At 50.3% G+C, this 22,834-nt stretch overlaps 1 protein-coding gene across 1 annotated transcript in view; it reads right to left on the bottom strand.

Moving 5' to 3' along the window:
• The window catches only part of LOC122203991 (transmembrane protein 132D-like), a 155,139-nt gene that overhangs the window by 5,692 nt on the left and 126,613 nt on the right, over positions 1–22,834 (bottom strand). Inside the window, exon 2 of the mRNA XM_042911158.1 lies at positions 323–1,214. Coding sequence (XP_042767092.1) covers positions 323–1,214 — 892 coding nt within the window. The remainder of the gene's footprint in view (positions 1–322; positions 1,215–22,834) is intronic.

Below are 22,834 nucleotides of genomic sequence, written 5' to 3'. Positions count from 1 at the left end.
CCCGATGCTCCAAGGGCCCCAAGGGACCTCGCTAGTATTCCTACCACTTCTGAGGAGACCCCGCCCTCAGGCAAAGGCGCACATCAGCGTCCCGCGGGCTGCTCTGGGAGGGCCCGGACCATCCTGGAATGAAAATGTCTTCACCACCAAATTGCCTACCGGGAGAGGACAGCCCGTTCTATCTTCCCGGAAAAGGGGGTTCAGAAAACTTGGGAGGCAGTCACTCAGCGCTCGGGGTCAAAGAGTGGGTCTCTGGAGGCACCGTGTGGCCTCAGAGGCACACGGACAGGTGCGCACGGACAGGCGCCGCCGGGGAACTCACCTCAGCGTGAAGCGATCGGCGCTGCAGTTTCGGGACACGGCCACAGGGAAGGTGAGCACTTCGCCCTGCCTCGCCGTGCGGGCCGAGTACCGGATGGCCACGTTGCTGTCCAGACGCAGCTCCCTCAGGGCGGGCCTGCTGCCCGTCCGGTAGAGGAAGACGCTCCCGATCCTCTGCAGGCGGGGCACGGCCTCCTCCGGCCCGTCCCTGCCCGGCCGGATGGAGTTGCCCTTCCTGGCGTCCCCGCCGCCGGCACAGTCCCCGCGCCCGTCCCCCGGCTGCACGGCATAGTAGAGCTCCACGGGGCTCCCCTCGGGCGGCCCCGGCGCCTTCTTCCTCCCGGCCAGCACGGTGGGGGGCCCGAACCAGCCGGCCAGCAGCTCCAGCTCGGCCACGCACAGCCCCAGGGCCCCCTGCAGCCGGCAGCCGGCCCGCACCTCCCGGGTCTCCCGGAAGGCGAACACCCGCAGGCAGGGCAGTCTCTCGCCCGGGCTCCGCGCCGCCCAGTCCCGGCCCAGCACGTGGAAAAGCACCTGCACCTTGGGGCGGCTCAGGTACACCTTGTCCCGCACAATGTGCGCCCTCAGCTTCCAGTTGAGGCCGAACTTGCTGGTGAAGCCGAAGGGGCTGGAGGGCAGCATTAAGTCCTGGGGCACCACCTGCTCGATGGAGAAGGGCCCGTAGCTGGCGTTCAGGACGGGCAGCCGCTTGGACTTGTAAATCAGGAAGGATTCCACGCGGGACTGCAGGCTGGAGTTTCTCATGATGTCCTGGTCGGCCTCCTTCAGGAAGAAGGACACGTCGGTGTTCTTGATGTGGTAGGTCACGGGCAGGTAGGTGGGCAGCAGGGAGAACCTCTGGATACTCTCCAGGACCCCGCGGCACTCGGTCACTGCGGGAGGGAATCGGGGCAGAGGCGTTAGAAACCCGGGGCGGCATCTCCGCGTCCCTTTGGCACAGATCACCCCCTTTGTCCCAACCCCCCAACTCTTTACCCAAACCTTCTAAATCATCCACTCACTTGGTACGAAGTATGTCGCTCTTATTTTTTTAGTATTTTTAAAGTTTATTTACTTACTTGTTTTGAGAGAGAGAGAGAGAGAGCAGGGGAGGAACAGAGAGAGAGGGAGACACGGAATCCCAAGCGGGCTCCGCACTGTCAGCTCGAGGCCCGATGAGGAGCTCGAACTCACAAACCTGTGAGATCGTGACCTGAGCTGAAACCAAGAGCCGGACGCTTAAGTGGCTGAGCCGCCCAGGCGCCCCATTGAGTAATGCTGTTTTTAAAATGGGGCTGTGCCTAAAACTCACTCTTTTTGCTCAAAGGAGAGGGCATCCGGCATCGGGAACGTCTTAAGGGTGTGCAAGCACCAGAAAGAGGAGGCTGTTCTCGTTAGCTCCGTCGGACGGACGGACGGTAGGTGGAGAGCTCACTTCCTCAGCGCGGGGACTGAGGCTGCGTCCACCTCCCACCCATGACAGACGTAAGGACACGCCGGCCACTGGGAAATGACAAGGGACTCGGGGCAAAGGGAAACCAAAACGGGCCATGACAATCACGCGGACGTCACGCGCACCCCTCGGGGTTATGCTGAGAAATGAAAAGCCCGGAAGGATCTGCTGGGAGCAGCACTCCAGTTAGAGGAGAGGACCTGACCGCGGCACGGCAGACCCGCGTGTCCCGAGGCAACCGGCCCCTCGCATCACAGCCGCACCCCCCCCCAAAAGCCATCTTGATACTAGTCCATAAAAGGTATTCTTTTCTTCCCTCGCTGAACATAGCCCTCCGTCAGGGAGCGGGGGCAAAAACCCAAGCTGTTTTTACAGTACGCCTTATTCTCTGTAAGAAAAACACAGACGCAGAAACTGCACAATGCAAGAACCAATTTAACGGCTTTTAGGAATGGACATTATTGGCCTTGGGAACACTGACTTTCCAGGCAAAGTTCCACAAGTCACACAAAGCCCTTCTCATTAGGAGCCATGTAATTATCTCTGGTTATTCCGCGATAAAAGCTACTCGAGCCCGGACACTCATTGTGCCAACCTGCTTCAAAGGCCCGCGTGAACACCTGTTCTGGCACACGACGCCTCCCCGGGTCTGGACCCCTCTCAGCAACTGTCTGCGAGCAGAAGACAAAGCAAAGGACTCAGAGGAAGGGGTCCTGCGCTCGGCTCTGCCGTACGTGTTTGCGAGGTGACAGGCGCTGAACCTCTCGGCCCCTCGGGGGCCGGTCTGCAGAGTGAGGGCCCCGATCAGGGCACCGAAGAACCGTCCAACCACAGCACTGCCGGGAGCTAAGCTACACTCACTCCGCTTCTGGACGCGAAGCCGGTTCGCGACGGACGTTCGTCCCGAGCGTAGCGACAGTCGCGAGTGAAGAACTCTCTCAGTCCCACGGCTTTGTCAACCCCAGGCCAGGCGGAGTCCCAATCGAGCAACAGGGTTTGTGTGGTGCTGACCCAGTGGAAGCGGCCGAAAAGTGAGCAGCTGTGACTGACGGGAACAGCGACGTCATACGGTTCAACCTAATGAGGAGGACTTTCTGTTCCCCAAAATCAGAATATCAGAGGTAGAACCAGACTCTTTCATTCCTTAACAGGATTCAATTTTTTAAACTTTCTGGACATCACTCGGGAGTCATGTTTCCTATCCTCCTGTATTTTCCCACGTGAGTTTTAGTGAAAACAGAGAACATGTAGTGGATCTGCCGCTAATGTTCTGGACTGAACGCTTTGTCCCCTCACTGGCGCCCCGTCCCCACCCTCTGCTGCGCTCCCGCCACGCTCAAAGTCACTTCTCTGGAATGCTTCCCCAGACTGCATGATTCTGGGCCACGAGCCCCATCCACGTCCCACACGCCCCCACGCAGGGTGGGAGGGTGCCCAGAAAATTTCGGGTACCCAATAAATATTTGATGAATGTGTGAGTGGTTGGGCCGACAAATGAATTATGCCGTTAATATTACAAAGAGTGGATTATACGTTTACAGTGGGATTTTAGCTGCCGTCTTCTGTCCGTCATCTCTTTATAAGTGGAATCCTCGATCCCATTACAGGCTCCATGAAACAGTAGCGACGTGGGGCCAAGGAAGACACAAGCTTCTCCAGGCAATGAGATCTCTGAAGGACCTACATCAATGACACAGTGTCTCCTGATTCTTTTTTTTTTAATGTTTCTATTTTTATTTTTGAGACAGAGAGAGACAGAGCATGAGCAGGGGAGGGGCAGAGAGAGAGGGGGAGACACAGAATCCGAAACAGGCTCCAGGCTCTGAGCTGTCAGCACAGAGCCCGACGCGGGGCTCGAACTCATGGACGATGAGATCATGACCTGAGCCGAAGTGGGAGGCTTAACCGACTGAGCCACCCAGGCGCCCGTCTCCTGATTCTTAAAAAGACACCTGGGCACTCGACACAACAACTGCCTTGAGCCGTCCACACCAGCTTCTCATTCCTTCCAAAAACTGCCAAAACCAAACCACCAAGTTACAGAAAGTTAAACATCCGTGGTAGACACCAAAACTGTGTGCACTTTCCTGTTGAACCCCTGACCCCCACTCCTTGAGGACACCAAACTTAATTGTGCAACTAATTACACATTCCAAGGGCAATGACTACGGGTCCTCCGACTTTATTTGGGAAAGCAATAAGGGGAGGTCACAGCAAACATTGTTGAGAGGGAAGTAATTTCTAAGCTTTCTTCCGCAGGTGGCTTACTTGTCTTTTTGTCTGGTATCTGACCCGCATATTTATTGCTTAAAAGCGCTCCGAGTTGACCTAAAGCTGGTGTTATTTCTTTGTTCTTCCTTTTTTCTTTTTCTTCCTTCCTTTCTTCCTTTTTCTTTCTTTCTTTCTTTCTTTCTTTCTTTCTCTGTCTTTTTCTTCCTTCCTTCCTTTCTTTTTCTTGCTTTTTAATAACCAAACTGCAAAACTCATGCCAATTCCGTTCCACAGTGCACAAAACGGACTAAGAAGTAAAACTCATTACCCTTGAATCCCCACAGGGGTGGCTACTATAACCTAAGAATACCAATTCTCCATCAACATGAGCAAGGTGTCAGATAACCAAGAAGCCATGCCCAGTAGAGCTCAATTAATAACCCATTAAGAAAAAAATTACATTTGTTTTTGAAGCCATGGCTTTAAACAGTAATTTGAAGGAAAGCGACATGTTCCCATCTTAAAGCAGTTCAGAGTGGCATCAGAGAGACTTTATATTAATTCTAGCATTTTTGAAAAGATAATTTTTCCCTAAATAATAACTTTTAAGGAAGATGGGGAAGATGGCAATTTGAGCACAGACTTTCATACTTTCCTCTGGGCGGGCCAGAAAGCAGTCACGGAGGGCATAGGGTAACAAGTAGAAGGGTCATTACCTGCACTGACCATGAGGTTCAGTCTGCACGCCAGGAACCATGGGAGGTCCCGAGAGATCACAGGGGTTCTAACCCCACCCGCCAAAATACAGGAAACCAGGATCAATTTCCAATAAACAGAGACATTGCAGGGCCATGCTTATAAAAGGAAGTAAATCAATGTGTTATTTATTTGAAATTCAAATGTAACAGAATTCCGTAACTTTATTTGCTAAATCTGGAACCCTAAGCAGAGCAGGCAGCCGGGTAGAAACTACCAGATATTTCTCTCTTTTTTTTAATGTTTATTTATTTTTGAGATAGAAAGAGAGATAGAGAGTGAGTGGGGGAGGGACAGAGAGTGACAGAGAGGGAGAGACGCAGAATCCGAAGCAGGCTCCAGGTTCCGAGCTGTCAGCACAGAGCCCGACGCGGGGCTCGAACTCACGAACCGTGAGATCATGACCTGAGCCAAAGTCGGACGCTCAACCGACTAAGCCACCCAGGCGCCCCTAAACTGCTTGCTATTTCTAGGAGCAAAAGTCCTGAACCCCATGGATCCTGTGCACTTGGTGAGCTCCCGATGCTGGCAGTGAACTTTTGCAATTAGCTGAGTTGAAAGACCCAAGAGGAAGCCTGGCCTCTCGCATAGAAAGCCCCAGAGTCAGGGTATCCTGCTGACAGGGAACAGAACGTGAGACATAGGCTCCCACTGCTCCTGGGATGCACCCAGGCCAACCCTAAACTGGTCCAGAGCACAGTAGCTGGGCATGTCCACAAACCCAGTGCACCCTTGCACTGCTCAAGCTGCAGGGCCCCCCACACAGGGTAATGAAGGATCAGCACCCCCCCCCCAGGTGAATTTCTGTCATGAACACTATTAGAAGAAAGAAAACTAGGGACAGAAGAATGCACTCCATTGTGTGAAGGGAAATTTCCCTGCAAGAGACTTCCCTCCTACAGAGACAGTGAAACAGAAAAAGCAAAGAAACAAAGAGCAGAGAGGAATGGAATCCACATGCAAAAACAGCAAAGCAAAAGAAACAAATTTAAAAAGGCATTCAAGAGGCCAAGGAAGGACACAGCTTTGAAGAATACTCATCAGAGGGTAGGGACGTGCATGTCACCCAGGACAACTTTTAAGCTCCCCACAATTAAGACTGTCTCAGCCCTTTGCCATTTCTAATGCGATAAAGACTAAGGGGTAAGAATCTGGCAGTATTAAAAGTGAAGGATTTAAAATGGTTTCAGAGGCAATAAAACAGATTTGAGAAAGCAGAAAATTGAATCTATCATATGAGAAGGGGAACTTTGGAAGCTTTCCCTAAAGGTAAATGGTAAAAGACAAAGAAATTGAAGCGGCCAGGGACAGACTGCCAACAAGTGAGTCACACATCAGTTGTACAGGGCAGAGAGTGGGGCTTTTGGGGAAGATACCAGAAAAAGCCAAAAGCAGCATCGTAGAAAGACAACCGAGAAAAGAAAACGTTCCTGATTAAAAACAAAAAGAAACCTATTTCACCTAATTTCAAGGAAGCAGAGATCTGATTCCACACACCTCCTACCTGCCCCCCCACACCCCCCATCCAGTGACTCCAGGCCCCGGGCGCCAGTCCCCCACGGTGGCAGCACGTAGACCATGGAAACAGACAGACCTTACGGATCAGGGGTCACCCTCCCCGTCTCCTCCCAGAGCCAGCTGTTAAACGTTCCCTGTCTGACGACTGGGGTTTCGCTCCCCACAAGCCACTGGGCTCTTACGGCTTTGCTGTTGTCCTTCCTGTTTGTTGTTACCCCTCAAAAGGTTTCCGCGGCTAGGCAGTGACTCCCACGTCAAACCTGTACCCTGCAGCTCACCATTCACAACGTCCTGGTATTTATAATGGTTGTAATGGCCGGTTATAATGGCCTCTCCCCCAAAGCAAATCTCTAGCTGGAAAGATGCCATCTGTCCCAGCCTAGAGCACTGCCATCTGGGGCCTCTGCTTCTAGGCAAGTCAGCCCATTCATTCGCCCCACTCCCACGGGGTCTCCAACACGTACGCAGTCCTTGATGCTGTTTTTCTCCTTGGGTATGTAGCAAACCCCCTCCAAGTGACTTAGGTAATAATTATGCTTCTTTACTTCCAGACGCTGTCCTGTATGCTCTAGAGGGGTGGGTGACCCTGCGATGCTCAGCAACCCCACGTGGCAGGTGCTTTGTATCACCCTTACTTGGCAGTGAGGAAACGGAGATGCTGAGAAGCTGAGTGGCCTGAAGTCATGCAGGTGGTTAAGTGGCAGACACGATTCACACCCCAGAGTCTGGCTCCTTTACCACCACACAATGTGACCCTCCAGGAGCGAGTCAAGGACTCAGCCCTGTTTTGTTCGTCTTTCCATGCGAATCCATGCCTTTGCTAGAATGTGGCATGAGTGTCAATGGCACCACAATTGACGATTGCCAGTGGTGCACAGAAAAGCATATTTTTAAAATCGCAATGAGCCAGGCATTTCTCTTAACAAATACGGGAAACAATGTAATTCCTACATCACGTCCAAGAATCATGGATAACACTGCTTAGGTTGACACTATGGGAGTGTCTGTCTACACTGGCAGCATGGATTACAAGCAAAGGGCTTAAAGAACCTACTGCTGCTCGAAAGTTATGAAAACAACACATGTGGGACCGACCCCCGGAGCAAGCGCAGAGCTGGGCAGTTTGGGGGCTTTATTACCTATTCATGAGAATGTTAGCTCCAGAAAAACACATGAGTGGTTCTTCAGGATCTCTGTCAATAAAAGGACACTTTTAGAGACACTTGCGGAGAACTGCACCCCTCCCCGCCACCGCCCCGTTTCCCTGCAGCACTGGGAATAAGGAAGAATGTCCCAAGATGGAGATTAACACATTTCCTTTCCATGCACGGTTCTTAATTGGATTCCAAAACCCAAATTTGTTGTTTCAGATATTTCAGAGGCGAATCTGTCTCCATTTCCCAAGCACGTTTTCATGCCTTGAATGAGTCAGGCAATGGGCATTTTACTGCCGCTTCTCCAAGGAGCAGCCAGTGGCACAGGCAGCACCCCCCACCCCCGTGTAGATCTAAGTGTGAGAAGCGTCCCACTTGAAGAATCATTTGTCATGAAAAACGTGTTTGGAGGCTGTGAAGTTATCTTCAAAGCAAGACACGCTTCTGCTTCTGTGGTCACAGTGCCCTTCACAGTACAGACAGACGCTCTCCAAGGTGCTGAGGAGACCAGCTTAAACAAGAGGAACAAGGTCTCCATCCCCAGGACGCCATGTCCTGGTGAGAGGGGCACATTTAAAACACAAGCAATGAATCCCTGCCACATGACCCAATGTAGCAGCAAGTGCCGTGTCGGAAACAAAGCAGGGCTGGAGGGTGGAGGGTGACACGGCCAGTCACGTAAGACTTCCGCCTACGACAGGGAGAGGCAGTGAGGAGTTCTGTAGCCCTGTATGTATCACTCACATTCAGTCCTTGTCAGTCTTGACATTTCACGAGCTAAATGCAAAAGCCTGGAAATGGAACAGAAACTCCAACGGTCTCAATCGGGAACTCTCAACTGAGGACTACGGAGGGAACTGGTCATTGTAGAAAGTCGTTTTGTGCATTGCTGAATATTTATCAGCAACCCCGGCCTCAACCCACCAGATGCCAGTAGAACCCCCTTGCTCAGCTGTGACAGCCATTCATACCTCCAGACATTGCCAAATAACCCCTCCGGGTACAGTTGCCAGATAAACACAGGCACTTATTTAAATGTGAACTTCAGAATAACAATGAATGCTTTTCTTAGTGTAAGCGTGTCCCAAATATTGCATAGGACATTCATTGTTTATCCCAAAATCGAATTTAACTGGAAGTTCTGCATTTTTATTTGCTCTATCTGGCAACCCTCATTAGGAAGCAAAACCACTCCTGAGAACCACTACTCCAGTTTTGCAATGTAAACACTGTAGGTACGCACGCCATGTATGTATGGATGTACGTATGCGTGCATACCAGTAACAGATTTACAGGCCAAAAGGACACAATCAAATGCTCTGACCATGCAGATTAGTGAACGCACAATGGCAACTGACCTTCCAGACAATCAAAGATGAGATTAAAGAAACCAGGATCTGTTATTACCAGATTCTGAAAATAGAGCTAAAACTCTATTTTTGTCTCTACGAACACGACTAGAAAAGTCACGTTCAATATAGCGTACTTTTCCTCTCAGACTCGGCAAACAGTTTTTAACTCACAATGAACAATGCTGTCCAGAGTTCAGCCACAGCTACACTGGTAAACAGGGCTTGGTGTAGAAGCATGTCTAGGGCCATATTGCCTAAAGATGACTGACGCATCTAAGAGAAGGTTGGCCTCATTCATCGTATGCTTTGCCATCTATTCCTAGACTTGAAAAAATAAGGAAATGCACAGGACAGTCTACATTTTAAGAATGTTCAGTGCAGTGTCAGACTTAAAAAAATGGCAACAAACTAAATATCAATTGAAAGTGTATATAACCACTCCAAACCCGTTAAAACAGCCAGAACACAAAGCACTGACAACAGCAAGTGCTGGTGAAGATGTGGAGGAAAGGACCTCTCATTCTTTGTTAGTGGGAATGCAAAATGGTGCAGCCAATTTCAAAATCAGCTTAGCAATTTCTTACAAAACTAAGCATACCTTTACCATCCAATCCAACAGCCACGCCCCTTGATAATTACTCAAAGGAGCTAAAAATTGATGTCTACCACAAAACCTGCCCACAAATGGTTGAAGCAGCTTTATTCCTAATTGCCACAACATGGAAGCAACCAAGATATCCTTCAGGAGGTGAATGGATAAATAAATTGTGGTACATCCAGATGATGGAGTAGAATTCACCGCTGAAAAGAAATGAGCTGTCAAGCTCTGAAGACATAAAGGGACTTTATATGATTATGGCTAAGTAAAAGATGTCAGTCTGGAGGAGCCACATTCCGTCTGATTCCATCTACATTACATTCTTAAAAGGCCAGAACTATGAAGCCAGTAAAAGGATCAGTGGTTGCCAGAGAAGTCTGGGGGATATTTGAACAGGTGGAGCACAGAGCGTTTTTAGGGCAGTAAAAGTATCCCGTGTGTTGCTATCAAAGTGCACACATGTCATTATACATTTGTCAACCTTATTCTTGCTAACCATCAATATTATTTGGATTTAGCATCACGTGTACATTTTCTGATGCTCGTCGTCTTTTACTGGTGATCCTCTTACTTCAAATGAATAACACCTCTGGGCATAGTTTATCTTAGGCTTTGTTGATGTAAATCATTTCCTTCACCTAAGTTATTTAAGAATATTTTTGCCGCCTATAGAACTCTATCTAGATTGGCAATTACTTTCATTCAGCAAGCGTCAGTCCATCGTCTTCTTACATCCATAATTTATGTACATAAGTCTGCTGTAAGGCTCATATTCCTCTTTAGAAGATAATTGATCTCTCTTCTTGTGGCTGCTGTTAAGGTGTCCTCTTTGTCATTTGTTTTCAGAAAAATTCCTAAGATTTGTGTAGGGGTGTGTGTGTGTGTGTGCGTGTGTGTGCGCACACACGTGCGTGTGCATGCATGCACTATTGGGATTTCATGTTCCTTCTTGAATCATCAGCTTAAAATCCTTCACTAGTTTTGAAAAATTCTCAGCTGTAATTTCTTCTTCAAAGTCTTTATACCTTTTCATCTCCCTTCTCTCTCAGACTCCAATTATACCTCAGTTAGAACTTCACACAGTGTCACATATGCTTATTACCATGTTTCTTCTTACTTTCTTATTTTTTATATTTGTGTATTTTCCAGGGGTCTATTTTTCAGTCCCGATTCTCACTCCAGCTCTGATTAATCTGCATTATAACACATATATGGAATTTTTAATCACATTAATTGTACTTTTTCAGTCTAAAATTCCCATTGTATTTTATTTGGTAGATTCTAGTTTTCTGCTAAAATATCCTATCTTGCCATTTGTTTACTTAAGCATATGGATCCCATTTATTTAAAATTATATATCTAGTAACTCACCTCTAACATTTGTATTACCTCTGTGCATGTTTCTATAATCTATTTCATTCTTTTCATCTTGTCTTCTGGTTTACCTAGAATGTCTCTGTTGAGTGCTAGGCATATGAATAAAGGGTTATCCAGAACACCCAGATGGAGTTATATTTGTCCCGGATGATTTAATTTGCTTCTGGAAAATAAGTAGAAGAGGGTCATATCACCTTCATCCAGTAGGAGTTGATCTGATTTGAAGCTGGATTATAGTTTTTGTGAGGTCTAGTTATTTCCAGTATTTTTCTTACCCACAAGGTAAAGCCTTCAAAAAATCTCTCTGAAAGCCTAGGGACTTTACCCCTATTTCTTGGCATAAAGATCAACTACTTTTGTTTGCCCAGCTCCACGACATTGTGAAAACTTCATTCGGCTTCCAGCCCCCTAGCTACTACTTTCTTCTCAGCTTTTAAGTTTCTTTGTCTTGTACCAACTAAGCAGAAGCAAATGTCCTGAGGGGAAACATCTCAGGATGTTGGATTTGCCACAATGTGCCTCCCTTTCCCCCGGCTTCTTTACTCCTTAATATCCTGTCTGCCTCCAAAGCTCACTAATGCCTTAAAGCATTTCTTTTTCCACGGTATTATTCAGCTTTTCTACTCAGCAGGAAGTCTGGTCTACCAGCCTGAAGCAAATATCACACAAGTTATTATTGCTTGAATAAAATGAGGACATGTAGTTTATAATGCAAAAATGCATATCATATTTTATAGTCTCTAAGATCCCATTAATTTTTAAATAAGCCATTATTTTATGTACCACTAAGAGATTAAAGGATGACACTAAGCTTTTCATTTTTCTTTCGTATACTTACTGAAAATTTATTTAAAACTATTTACACATAGCGGCAATGAATTATGAGCAGGTATGAGCTGGACGGCAGGTAATACTAGCAGGAGAGCAATGTGAATCATGTGACAACTGATTTCAGGACACTAGTTAATTTAAGATGTCATGAATTTTAGAGATCTATATATTAAAAGAAAGACTCGGTAACAATAAAATACAGTATATCCCCATGAAGGGCAGGAGAATAGAAAGCACACCAAACAGGAATGAGTTGTATGTACCTGATGAGACTTAGTGTTAATTTTCTCCTTAAGGTTTTTCCCCTACATTTTCCCATTACCTCTAAAGATCGTTTGCTAATTTTCACGTGAATAACATATTATCCGTTATGTGACATGCCCAAAGTATAACGTTTCACTGGTACTTATAAAACCTCTCTGGCTACAGCGTTCCCATCTTGGAAAATGCGACTTCATTAGTCCAATATCCTTGACAAAAACTTGGGAGTCCTAGCTTACTCTTTTCTTCCTCTCATATTGCGTAGTGAATCCCTAAGCTGTCGGCTCTGCCTTGAAACATATCTGGAATCTGAACTCTTCTGTCCATTCCCATCTGTCAGGGCCTCTCCATCAGTCAGGGTCCCCGCAGAAAACATTCACCCTGCTACAATCGGTAGGTGAGGATGTTTTACGACAGGTTATTTAAAGCTGTGGCGGAGAGAAAGATGCATCCTGAACTAGCAGCAGCCGGAGCTACAGCAACACAAATTCCAGGCTGGGAAAGGCGCGCGGAAGAGCGGGTGCCGGATGGCGGTGGCCACAGCTGAAGGAGGGCTTCCCAGCAGCGCGGCGGTCCTCAGTGGGGAAACACGGCCTCTGCCAACCCACGCCTTCTTCCTCGGCCTTTGATCCCTGTCCTTATCTTCCCACGGCCAAACTCACACGGGAGCCGGAGAGCAAGGAAGCCCGTAGACACAGTTCGTGACTGTTAGCATTTCAGGGTAGAGTGGGGAGGAAGGAGCAGAGCGTGAATGCACATGGATAAATGCACAGCGGAGCTACTCTGCACCGAGCAACCTCCAACTCTCACTTGGGTTACTGTAGCAGCCTCCTTACTGGTCAGTGTGCTTCCATTCATGCCCTCGCATAGGACGGTCTACACTCTACAGTCTATTTATATTGTATAGGACAGTCTACACTCTATAGTCTACTTATATTGTATAGTATATTAAATATTACCCCGCATATTATATAGCACATGGTACATTGCACATCATGTAGTAAATAATATACTATATGGCACATGTGGTAAAATAAAGCAGCCAGAGTTACTCTGTGAAAATACAAAGCAGTCTTTCCTCTGCACAAAACCTTCCAGTGCTTTACTCAGAGAAAATTCTGAAGTCCGTATGAAATCCCAAAGACCTACAGGGTCTAGCCTGTTACCCTCTGACCTTGCCCATGGCCACCCTCCCCTGCTCCTCAGACACATCAACCCTGCATCTGTCTCAGGACCCTTGCACTTGCCCCGCCCTGCCCTGGCATCCCAGCATTCCTACATCAAGCCTTCCTCCCTCTCTTCCTCATGATTCTGTCTCCAGGGGCAACTCCCCGGGAGGCCTTCGCTGCCCTCCGTGTAAAGTCGCAAACCCCTCTCCTTGGCTCCCCTCGTCTCCCGCCTTGTTCCACATCTGCCTTTCTCCTTCTCACACATCACACTGGAACATATTACATAACTTTCTCATCTGATGTGTACAGAATCTATCTTATTCGAGCACCTTTCATGCAGAACATCCCCAGTAAGTACTAACTGAATGAACACATTCTTCTCTGTGTACTGGCCTTATGTCATTTATTATATATTTATATTACCTTCATATTTGTATAAGTTATATATAATAAATTGTACATACCTTTATGATCATTTATATGTCTGTTGGCCCAATACTCTGACAGCTATGTGAAGGCCGGGACTTTGACCATTCTGTTGGCTCACTGTTGTGTCTCTGTTAGAATATGAAAGTGCATCTACATTGATTCATATGTAGATCATGCGTTCACATACATAAAGTGAGTGAAAACATGAAGCTAACAGTTAAATGCCGATATGATCCTTCGGATCAAAGTCGTAAGGTTGAGTTTCAAATGAGGCAAATCTAGGACTTTATAAGATTCTGAGCATCAGAGTTGAAAGCACCTAACAGCATCTGAGATCCCATCCAGGTCAGCCTGAGATGCCTTTTACTCAGTGCATGCCCTTGGTCCTGTGATAGGAACAAGAAGTTATTCTGTAAAATCAGTTTTCATGTCTGTTTATCACAATAGGACCCCAGTTTTAACAAGGACCCCCTGCCAGGGGGGAAAAAAAAAAAACACATTCCCAGCTGGCGGGAGTAGCCACGCCCCTAAGCTCTAGCCCCTCCCAGTCCAGTGGAACTTTCCAGGATCGCGAAAACTTATTTATCCGTGCGTTCAATGCAGCGGCCACAAACCACTTGAACGGCTGAAATACAGTTAGTGCTACAGGGAAAATAACTTTCTGAATTGCACTGAGTTCCAGGGACTTGAAGTCAACAGCCTCATGTGGCGAGTGTTTTCCACACTGGGCCGCTGGCCGAGGGGGTTTGCAGTTTGCAAGAAGTGATAAACGGAGCGGTGCTGCCCCGCTCCTTCCCTGCCTTCCCTCCTCCTGTGGCTGAAGATGGAGAGTGGGCACACCGACCTTGAAAAGGGGACACAGGCTGTGGACAGAAGGACTCTGGGTCCCGGCCGACCGAGCGTGCCGCTGCGTGAGCCTGAACTCTTACGTGACGGAGAAGCAATTCTCAGCCACTTTCAGCTCCTCCGTTTTCAACTCCCGCTACTCACAGCGGAGCCAATCCCTGGCTTTACGACAGAGTCATCTTTCCCGAGCTCTGTGCTCCAGCAACGTGCCCTCCGCGGACGGTCCCCACGCAGGCGGCATCAAATCCCCTGGGAATTGGTTAGACGGACGTGCGGATTCTCAGGTCCCGCGGCTGACGCTTGACTCAGACACCCTGGGGCTGGGGCTCAGCGGTCTCAGCCAAAACAATCCCCGAGGGATCACAGGCTACCGTCCGAGAACAGCTATTCTAGCGAATTTCAATACAACGGTTCTCGCGTGTACAGCCATGTGCAGACGTGCATTCACGACCGCGTACGTACGTACAAATCCATTCGCGGAAGAATTTTGTGTGTGCGTGGTTGTTCGAGTGTAGATCCCTCTCATTCCAGAATTTGTTTTTGTTTTTGTTTTTTCTCCTGTTTAAGAAAAACTTCAGGGGCGCCTGGGGGGCCCAGTCGGCTCAGGTCAGGATCTCGCGGTTCCTGGGTTCGAGCCCCGCATCAGGCTCTGTGCTGACAGCTCGGAGCCTGGAGCCTGCTTCGGATTCTGCGTCTCCCTCTCTCTCTGTTTCTCCCCCACTTGTGATCTCTCTCTCTCTCTCTCTCTCTGCCCCTCCCCCACTCATGCTCTGTCTCTCTCAGAAATAAACATTAAAAAAAAATTTTTTTTAAAGAAAAACTGCAAAATTCCTTCAAATAATGGGTGTGGACCAGCTCTGTGCTTTTAGGGGCACACCCAATTTTTAAAAACGTAACCAGCCGGGTACAGCAGGCAAGCCGCACACAGGTCTGGCCCCAACCTCACCCGGTGTGTTTCAGTGTCTGTGCCCACATTCCATAACTGCACGGAGGGTCTCGGTTGGCAACCGTGGCAGAACGGGAGGCGTGCGAGTTCCCCCTTAATGTCTGACACTACGAAGGAGCAAACTCTGAGCGCGGCGTTTCCCCAACTCTGGCCCGCATCGGGAGGCCTGGTCCTCCCGGCCTCTGATCCACTGGGTCTGGGGTAGGCCCCAAGGCCCTGCCTTCTACCCGGTCGTGCAGGTACAGCTGGTCCAGGAGCCACACGCTGAGAACCGGTAACTTCCTGCATCCCTGTGCCTGGAAACTGCCCCCAACACTGCTAAGAAAGAGAACATGAATGGACAAAGCATATACCTCATGACGCACATGAGGTGACTGTAAAATCCTGCAGGAGGAGGCCGTGGCCTCTCTCCGACTGCCACAGCCCCCCTGCCCATCTGCATCTGTTCATACTGCCCTGCACGCTCTCTGCCAGAGTCCTGCCTCAGGGCCTTTGCACTGGCCGCTTCTTCCGCCTGAAATGCTCTCCCCCCGGGCCTTTTGCATGGCTAACCGTCCTAATTCAGGTCTTGACCTAAGAGGCACCTCGAGCTGGCCTGAGGTCGCCCTACCTGGTCACTCCCTCAGGCCCTGTGTCCTTGCTTCCTATCTTTCATTGCCTTTCCCATCTGCTTTCCTGACTTAATCTGCAGACCCCTCCTTCTTTGGCAAATCACTGCAGGTGGAGATCTGAGCGGGCTTGCTCGGGGCCATGGGTGTGCAGGCCCGGAAGGATGCCAGGGACGGAGGGACACTAAGTAAACGAGGGGGGGGAAGCATGAAGGGGCGCAGGGCAAACAGGCAGAGCCAATCTCCCACAGCAAGGTCCACGGCTCATCACCCCACACCTGCACTCCAGAAGGCCGCGGGGGCTGAATCTTCCGGAACGCCGCACAGATGGAAGGCCGGCAAGAAGACATGGTGAGGGTTCAGAGCCCTGACGGCACCTTTAACCTCTCACCCACACTCCTCCCCAAGGCCGGGGGCCACCCGGGATGCGGTGCAAGGACTCCAGTAAGTAGTTTCATATAAAGACCAGTACAATGTCAGAGCTCGTAATTTTTTAAGGACTGTTGACATTCATGTTTAATTAGTGCTGGGATTGAACAGCATTTTAAAAATCTCACAAACGGCTCTCCTTGTTCCCCACTTCCTGAGGGCAAAGTCCTTTTGGGTGATTTAATCAAAACGTCATTTCCTGAAGGAAGATAAAAGAGAGGGAAAGAAAAGGTGAGGAGAGGGAGGAGAGGGAAGGAGGAGGGGGAGGAGGAGGGGGAGGTGGGAGAGGAGAGGGAGAGAGAAGGGAGTTGGAAGGAAGGTGAGGAAGGGGAGGAGGGGGAAGGATGAGAGGAGGAGGGGGAGGAGGGAAGGGAGGAAGGAGGGGAGGGGGGAGAGAAGGGAGGAAGAAGGAAGGTGAGGAAGGGGAGGAGGGGGAAGGATGAGAGGAGGAGGGGAGGAGGGAAGGGAGGAGGGAGGGGAGGGGGGAGAGGAGAGGCACCACATCCCAAGTGTCGCCTGTTGGTCTGTTTTTGTAAAACCTGTCAGAAAATCCATACCTGTGCAACTTAAGCAGTGTCAGTAATTTCTCTTACTCCAAAATCCGAGGGATCCAGAGGTGTCGAGTCAGGACCCAGGTTTAACAGCATCTTTTTCCCCAAAACTAATGGCTTATGTTCAAGGTGGCCCAGTCACATGCCCGTGGCTCCCAGGAGCTCCTGGCCTCTCTCCCCCCAGGGTCAAGTCCAGCAGGGTCCGTAGCTGCTTTTCCTTAACAACTCGAATCCGAAGCCTGGTGCTCACTGGGCCACACTGGGTCACGTGCTCGTGTCAACAGGGATCACAGCGGCCAGGGAGAGGGAACACACAGACTGGCCGGGCACGGGCCACACCCGCACCCTGACACCGGCATGGCTCCGGGCCCAGCGGGGTGTCTGGGCGGAGGCGGGAGGCAAGGGGAGAAGGTTCCCCGGAGGAGCTCACAAAAGCACCATGAAGCCTCACGCGCCGTGTTGCTACGACCGTGTTACCTCCGGTTACGTAAAGTAAACCCCGAGGGGCCGGGTTTGCCCCTTAGTTTATTCTTTCTGACAAGGCTTCACACGTTTGCATCTTGCTGTCTCTGGAAGTCGGTTGACTTCTGCAGGTGTTTCGTGGGAAGGGTGAGGAAGACAGACCAGGAAAGTGACATTTACTGTGTTCTCGCCCATTTAGTACGCTATCCTACGCTCATCATGGTGCCAGGTGAGCATTTTATTATCCCCACTTAGTAGGCAAGGGAATACGACCCAGAGAATTTTCGATGCTTGAGACAGAACGTGGCCAAGCCCCGCCCGACTCCAGAATGTGAGCTCCTCGCCTCTGCACGGCCTGGCTTCCCAGCGCCGCGGAAACGGATTTATCATAAAAGTACTAACCCGGGTAGCACGAGAGGTGATTCCCCTTCTGTGCATCTCCGAGGACAAAGGGGGGTCAGAGGAGCTGCCACGCCCCCAACACACTCCGAGTCAGAACTGACTTTCCTCTTAATTTACGTCCTTTCAGTAAAACAAGCAGTAAGCGGCCAATAAGTAACTCGCTTTTGCCACCGTAATAAAGGCAAAATAGAAGCTGAAATTCAGGCAGGGAAGGGGGTGGGTGAGAAAACAGGTGCTGGGCCAGGCCGCCTGGTCTGTTCCCCACTGCAGCCCGAGCCAACTCTCCCTCCCGCCAGCCGTGAGACCGGGAAACCGGTCAGTCGCCGTTCTTGTCCCCCCCCACAAACACACACACACACACACACACACACACACACACACACGCAAAGTTTCAAGTCGGCCATTAAAGACTCGTGATCGAGAATACAACGAATGATCTGATAGGACTAAATCGTGGAAAGGTCCTCTGCACGGAATAGGTCCACATTCGAGGTGCAGATACACCATTATTTAAACACATGGTTGTAATAAATGCATTGCATACGCAAAGGCTGTCTTCCCCCCACTCTCAGGCTAATGACAGCAACATTCAAGTGGAAAGAAAGGTTGAACTGCCCACCCAGGGCCAACCTGTCCACTGACCCATCCAAGCACAACACGCCCCCGTCGGGGGAGTGATTTGCACCGAATTCAACAGGTAACAAAAGCAGGTGGGAGGCCCTCACAGTCTCTTTCTCTCAGGGCCCAGAAATAATCCACGTCTCTGGGTCAAAACCAACAAGTGAATCAGGGCTCTGCCCCCAGAGGGGAGGGGTGGCCCCCTGCTAGTGGGTCCCTGGAGCTGCCTGTGGAGTCTAACCACAGGTGAACAGCTTGTCAGGCCTGACCTGCCCTCGGCTGCCCCCACTGACCTTCACCAGCTGGGACGCTTCAAGGACAGGTGACCGCGGGGGTCGGGAGCTAGATGGACAGAGCACAGACCCACGTGCACCCTGCGCAAACTCTGGCCCCGGGGCAGAGTCCCGTAGTAAGAGGGCTGCAGACACCCTCGGGAGGGTCCTCTGCCCGCCCACTCCTCACACAGAAGGCACAAAGCTTGCTTCACCAGCTTGGGTCACGGGAAATGTAACTTTCTCACTTGGCCGTAGTCACAGCCTCATTCTGCGCACCAGCCTGATCGATCCCCCCTCCCCCATATCAATGAGCCGCTTTTCCGATGATCCCTCCTTCCCAGCAAGAAACGAGGGGGGCCCTGAAGAGCAGGCCGCGGCAGAAACACACCCGGCTGGCGGTCAGAACGCCTCCCGGCCCGGCAGAGGGGGTCACCGGCTGGAGGTTGTGGGCTGGGGCGAGCCCAGATGCCATGTGCTTGTCAGGGTCCGCCCAGCTGGTGCCACAGCCTGACAGGTCCCACATCGGTCTGTTCTCTACACAAGGGTTTCCCAAATCTTCCTCGACCACGGGAACACCAGACCGTGAGAAGGTTAAGAATCCTGAATACCAAATCAGCGACTGAAGAAACACCCGGCCTTCATTTGTGCGTCTGGACGCCCTAGGCCCGGCACAGACTCCTGAATAGGCCACATTTAAGCAGAGACCCCTGGGAAGCTAGGACGTGGTGGCAATGCAACACGGTCGGGGATGCTGCCCAGGTTGGGGGTACAGCAAGAGCAAAGGCCCTGGGGCAGACGCACAGCCATGGGCCAGACCAGGCAAGGTCTCTTGTGCCACGGTGCACTTTGGACTTTATCCTATGTGTGATTAGGAGCCCTTGGGGTTTTGGAGGAGGCTAAAGTGTGTCCAAAAGGCTGAACGGGGAGCTTGTGAGGAGGCTGACACAGGTCAGAGGTGAAGGGAGTCGGCGGACGCGGCGATCTCGGGGCGGAGGTCTGGGGACCCCTCCGCAGCTGAGCACACGTGCCCAAGGAGCCACGTCCCAGCTCTGAGCCCGACTGACAGGAGCCGGACTCTGTCCAAGGTGGATGAGCTACATCAGCCTTGTCCTGCCTTTTCAGAGAAATGCGAACGCCCACCTCACCCAGTGCTGATGTATTCCTGTGGCTGTGGCCCGAACGCCAGAACTTTCTGTTAGAAACTCCCAGGTGAGTCCAAAGTGCAGCGTGGACCAGCAGCCCCTGACGAGGTGACCTCTGAGGACCGTCTTTAGATCTCCTGTATGACGATGTGACCGTCCCCATTTTAGCGACAAGACAAAACAGAACAAAGGCGCAGGTCGGGGCGCAGGGCGATGACAGGGGGCAGCTGGGATCACGTGGGTCCCTCTGTGGACCCCCCCACCCCCCCTCACCAGCTTCCACCAGCTTCTGTTCCCAAGATCTGGTTACTCAGCATGAGATCCTCTTTTCCCAAGTGACTTGCGATCAAATTAACAATTTACACGGGGAATGTTAAGTGTGGGTGGATTAGCAGGGTCTCACTGGAACAAAATTTGAAACGGCAACCCTAAACGCTTTACATATGCTGGGGGCTGATGGAGAAGAAGCGAAACTCACAGAGCAAGGGCAGGTGGCTAAGCCCCGGCTACCCGTACCATCCTTCCCGGTCGGGACATCCCCGATCACACTCTTCCCCGATCACAGGCTGCACCCAGCATGGCAACATCTGTTTCTCCACCAGGCTCATTACACCGGTTCTGTGTGTCTATCTCTTGCGCAAGCATGTTAACAGGTGGAGGTCCAGGGCGGGGAGCGGGGAGAGGGGTCTCCAGAGAGTCTCCCACTTCAGTCCATCATAAAAGAAAAATAAAGACACAGAATGTGGGGGGGAAAAGGACAGTATGACAAGAAGCCAGAGAAAAACCCATCAGTACAGAGGGTTCTCGAAAACGAGGACAGAAATAAACTGTTTTCTTTAAAGCATTATCAAAGGCTGAAATTCACATCTTACAATATTTGTTCCTGTTTCTCAAATTCATTTGACAACAAATTTTGTCTCTGAGCGAGCACGGCACATTTTTACTCTGTGATGTGAGTGATTGCAATTAATGTGCAATCCGCTCAGGTTTGCCCGGAAATTCTTAACCTTAAGGCAATCAGCCCCTTTCTCTCGAGGGAACCCCGGCCGGCCGGCATCTGCAGTGCAGAGCTGAAAACGACCTGGGAAATCTGGACCCATCGGAGCCTGAAAGGCTTGGTCTTCGTTTAGAATGTTAGAGGGCTGAAAAGCAATGGCCCGTTTAACTTCTGGAGTAAATTCTGTTTTCCTGCGCTCAGGTGCTGGCCATGTGAAAGGGAAAAGGGCTGATTTCAAATCCTTTTAAGAATTATTTTCTAATTATTAAATTCTAAGATCGCCTTCCCATGGCAAAGGGACATCTATAGTTATAATGAGGGAGAGAGGGGTCACTGGGCCTTCACGATGCCAAGAAGAAACCGTCAGTCCCCAAACACGGTCTCAGGAGGAAGCCCAGGTAGATGGCCACAGAATGTCACCCCACTCTTCTTTCAGTCGTTTCTTTTTTGAAAACCCTCCCCTTTGGTGCGTGATGGGCATTGAGGAGGGCACCTGTCGGGATGAGCACTGGGTGTTGTATGGAAACCAACCTGACAATAAATTTTATACTAAAAAAATATAATATAATAAAATAAAATAAAATAAAATAAAATAAAATAAAACCCTCCCCACGGCCCACAGCAGATGCAAAACTGAAGCCCCAGGAACCAGATCTGGCTCCAAAGACTGTTGGGTTTGATTCTTCATGGTGTTATTTTAAATTCATAATTTGCTTTTAATGCCAATATTTGTAAAACAGAAGTTTTCACATAAAAATCCTGACTTTGAGTTTTTCTTTAAAACGTTGCAAGAGGTGACAAGTCTGTGAATCCACTTGTTACCATAACAAGCAAGAAAGGTGCCCATTAGGTGGGGCAGGAACTTACGAGGTTGCTACAGTCCCCACCCAGCCCTTCTGCCTCATTTGTAATCGTGCTCACCTCCTACAGCCACTTGGTTTTTTGCTGTTTTTCTTTAAAAATTTTTTAACATGTATTTATTATTGAGAGACAGAGCATGAACAGGGGAGGGGCAGAGAGAGACGGAGACACAGAATCAGAAGCAGGCACTGGGCTCCGAGCTGTCAGCACAGAGCCCAATGCGGGGCTTGAACTCACCAACCATGAGGTCGTGACCTGAGCCGAAGTCGGACGCTTAACCCACCGAGCTGCCCAGGCGCCCCAGGCACTTGGTTTTTTAATCTCTAAACTGTAGGATCATCCGCTAACCCCAGATATTTGAAATGATCAGTCTGGAAACTCTACGGAGACAAGGTAGAGAGCGGGAGCAAGGGTGAAGAAGGGCCCGATGGGCGGGGGGTTGGGGGGGGGACTGCAAAATTCGAAGTGGGGGCTCCTGGGTGTCTTGGTCGGTTGAGCGTCCAACTTCAAGTCGTGATCTCACGTCATGAGTTGGAGCCCTGCATCCAGGCCGACAAGGGGAGAGCCCACTTCGGATCTTCTGTCCCCGCCCCTCTGCCCCTCCCCTACTCACATTCTCTCTCTCTCTCTCTCTCTCTCTCTCTCTCTCTTGGATCCTGTGTCCCTGCCCCTCTGCCCCTCCCCTACTCACATGCTCGCTCTCTCTCTCTCTCTCTCTCTCTCTCTCGGATCCTGTGTCCCTGCCCCTCTGCCCCTCCCCTACTCACATGCGCGCGCGCTCTCTCTCTCTCTCTCTCTCTCTCTCTCTCTCTCGGATCCTGTGTCCCTGCCCCTCTGCCCCTCCCCTACTCACATGCGCTCTCTCTCTCTCTCTCTCCCCGATCCTGTGTCCCTGCCCCTCTGCCCCTCCCCTACTCACATGCGCGCTCTCTCTCTCTCTCTCTCTCTCTCTCTCTCTCGGATCCTGTGTCCCTGCCCCTCTGCCCCTCCCCTACTCACATTCTCTCTCTCTCTCTCTCTCTCTCTCTCTCTCTCTCTCTCTCCCCCCGATCCCGTGTCCCTGCCCCTCTGCCCCTCCCCTACTCACATGCGCGCTCTCTCTCTCTCTCTCTCTCTCTCTCTCTCTCTCGGATCCTGTGTCCCTGCCCCTCTGCCCCTCCCCTACTCACATGCTCTCTCTCTCTCTCTCAAAAGTAAATAAAACATTTTTTAAAAAGTCAAGGTGACACAGGATGGTGGTTTGAGCCAAGGTGCAGCCAAGAAGGTG

The sequence above is a fragment of the Panthera leo genome, chromosome D3, assembly GCF_018350215.1.
Source record: "Panthera leo isolate Ple1 chromosome D3, P.leo_Ple1_pat1.1, whole genome shotgun sequence".
Taxonomy (NCBI): domain Eukaryota; kingdom Metazoa; phylum Chordata; class Mammalia; order Carnivora; family Felidae; genus Panthera; species Panthera leo.
Note: the sequence above shows the minus strand (reverse complement) of the source record. Positions and strands in the feature narration are given on the sequence as shown.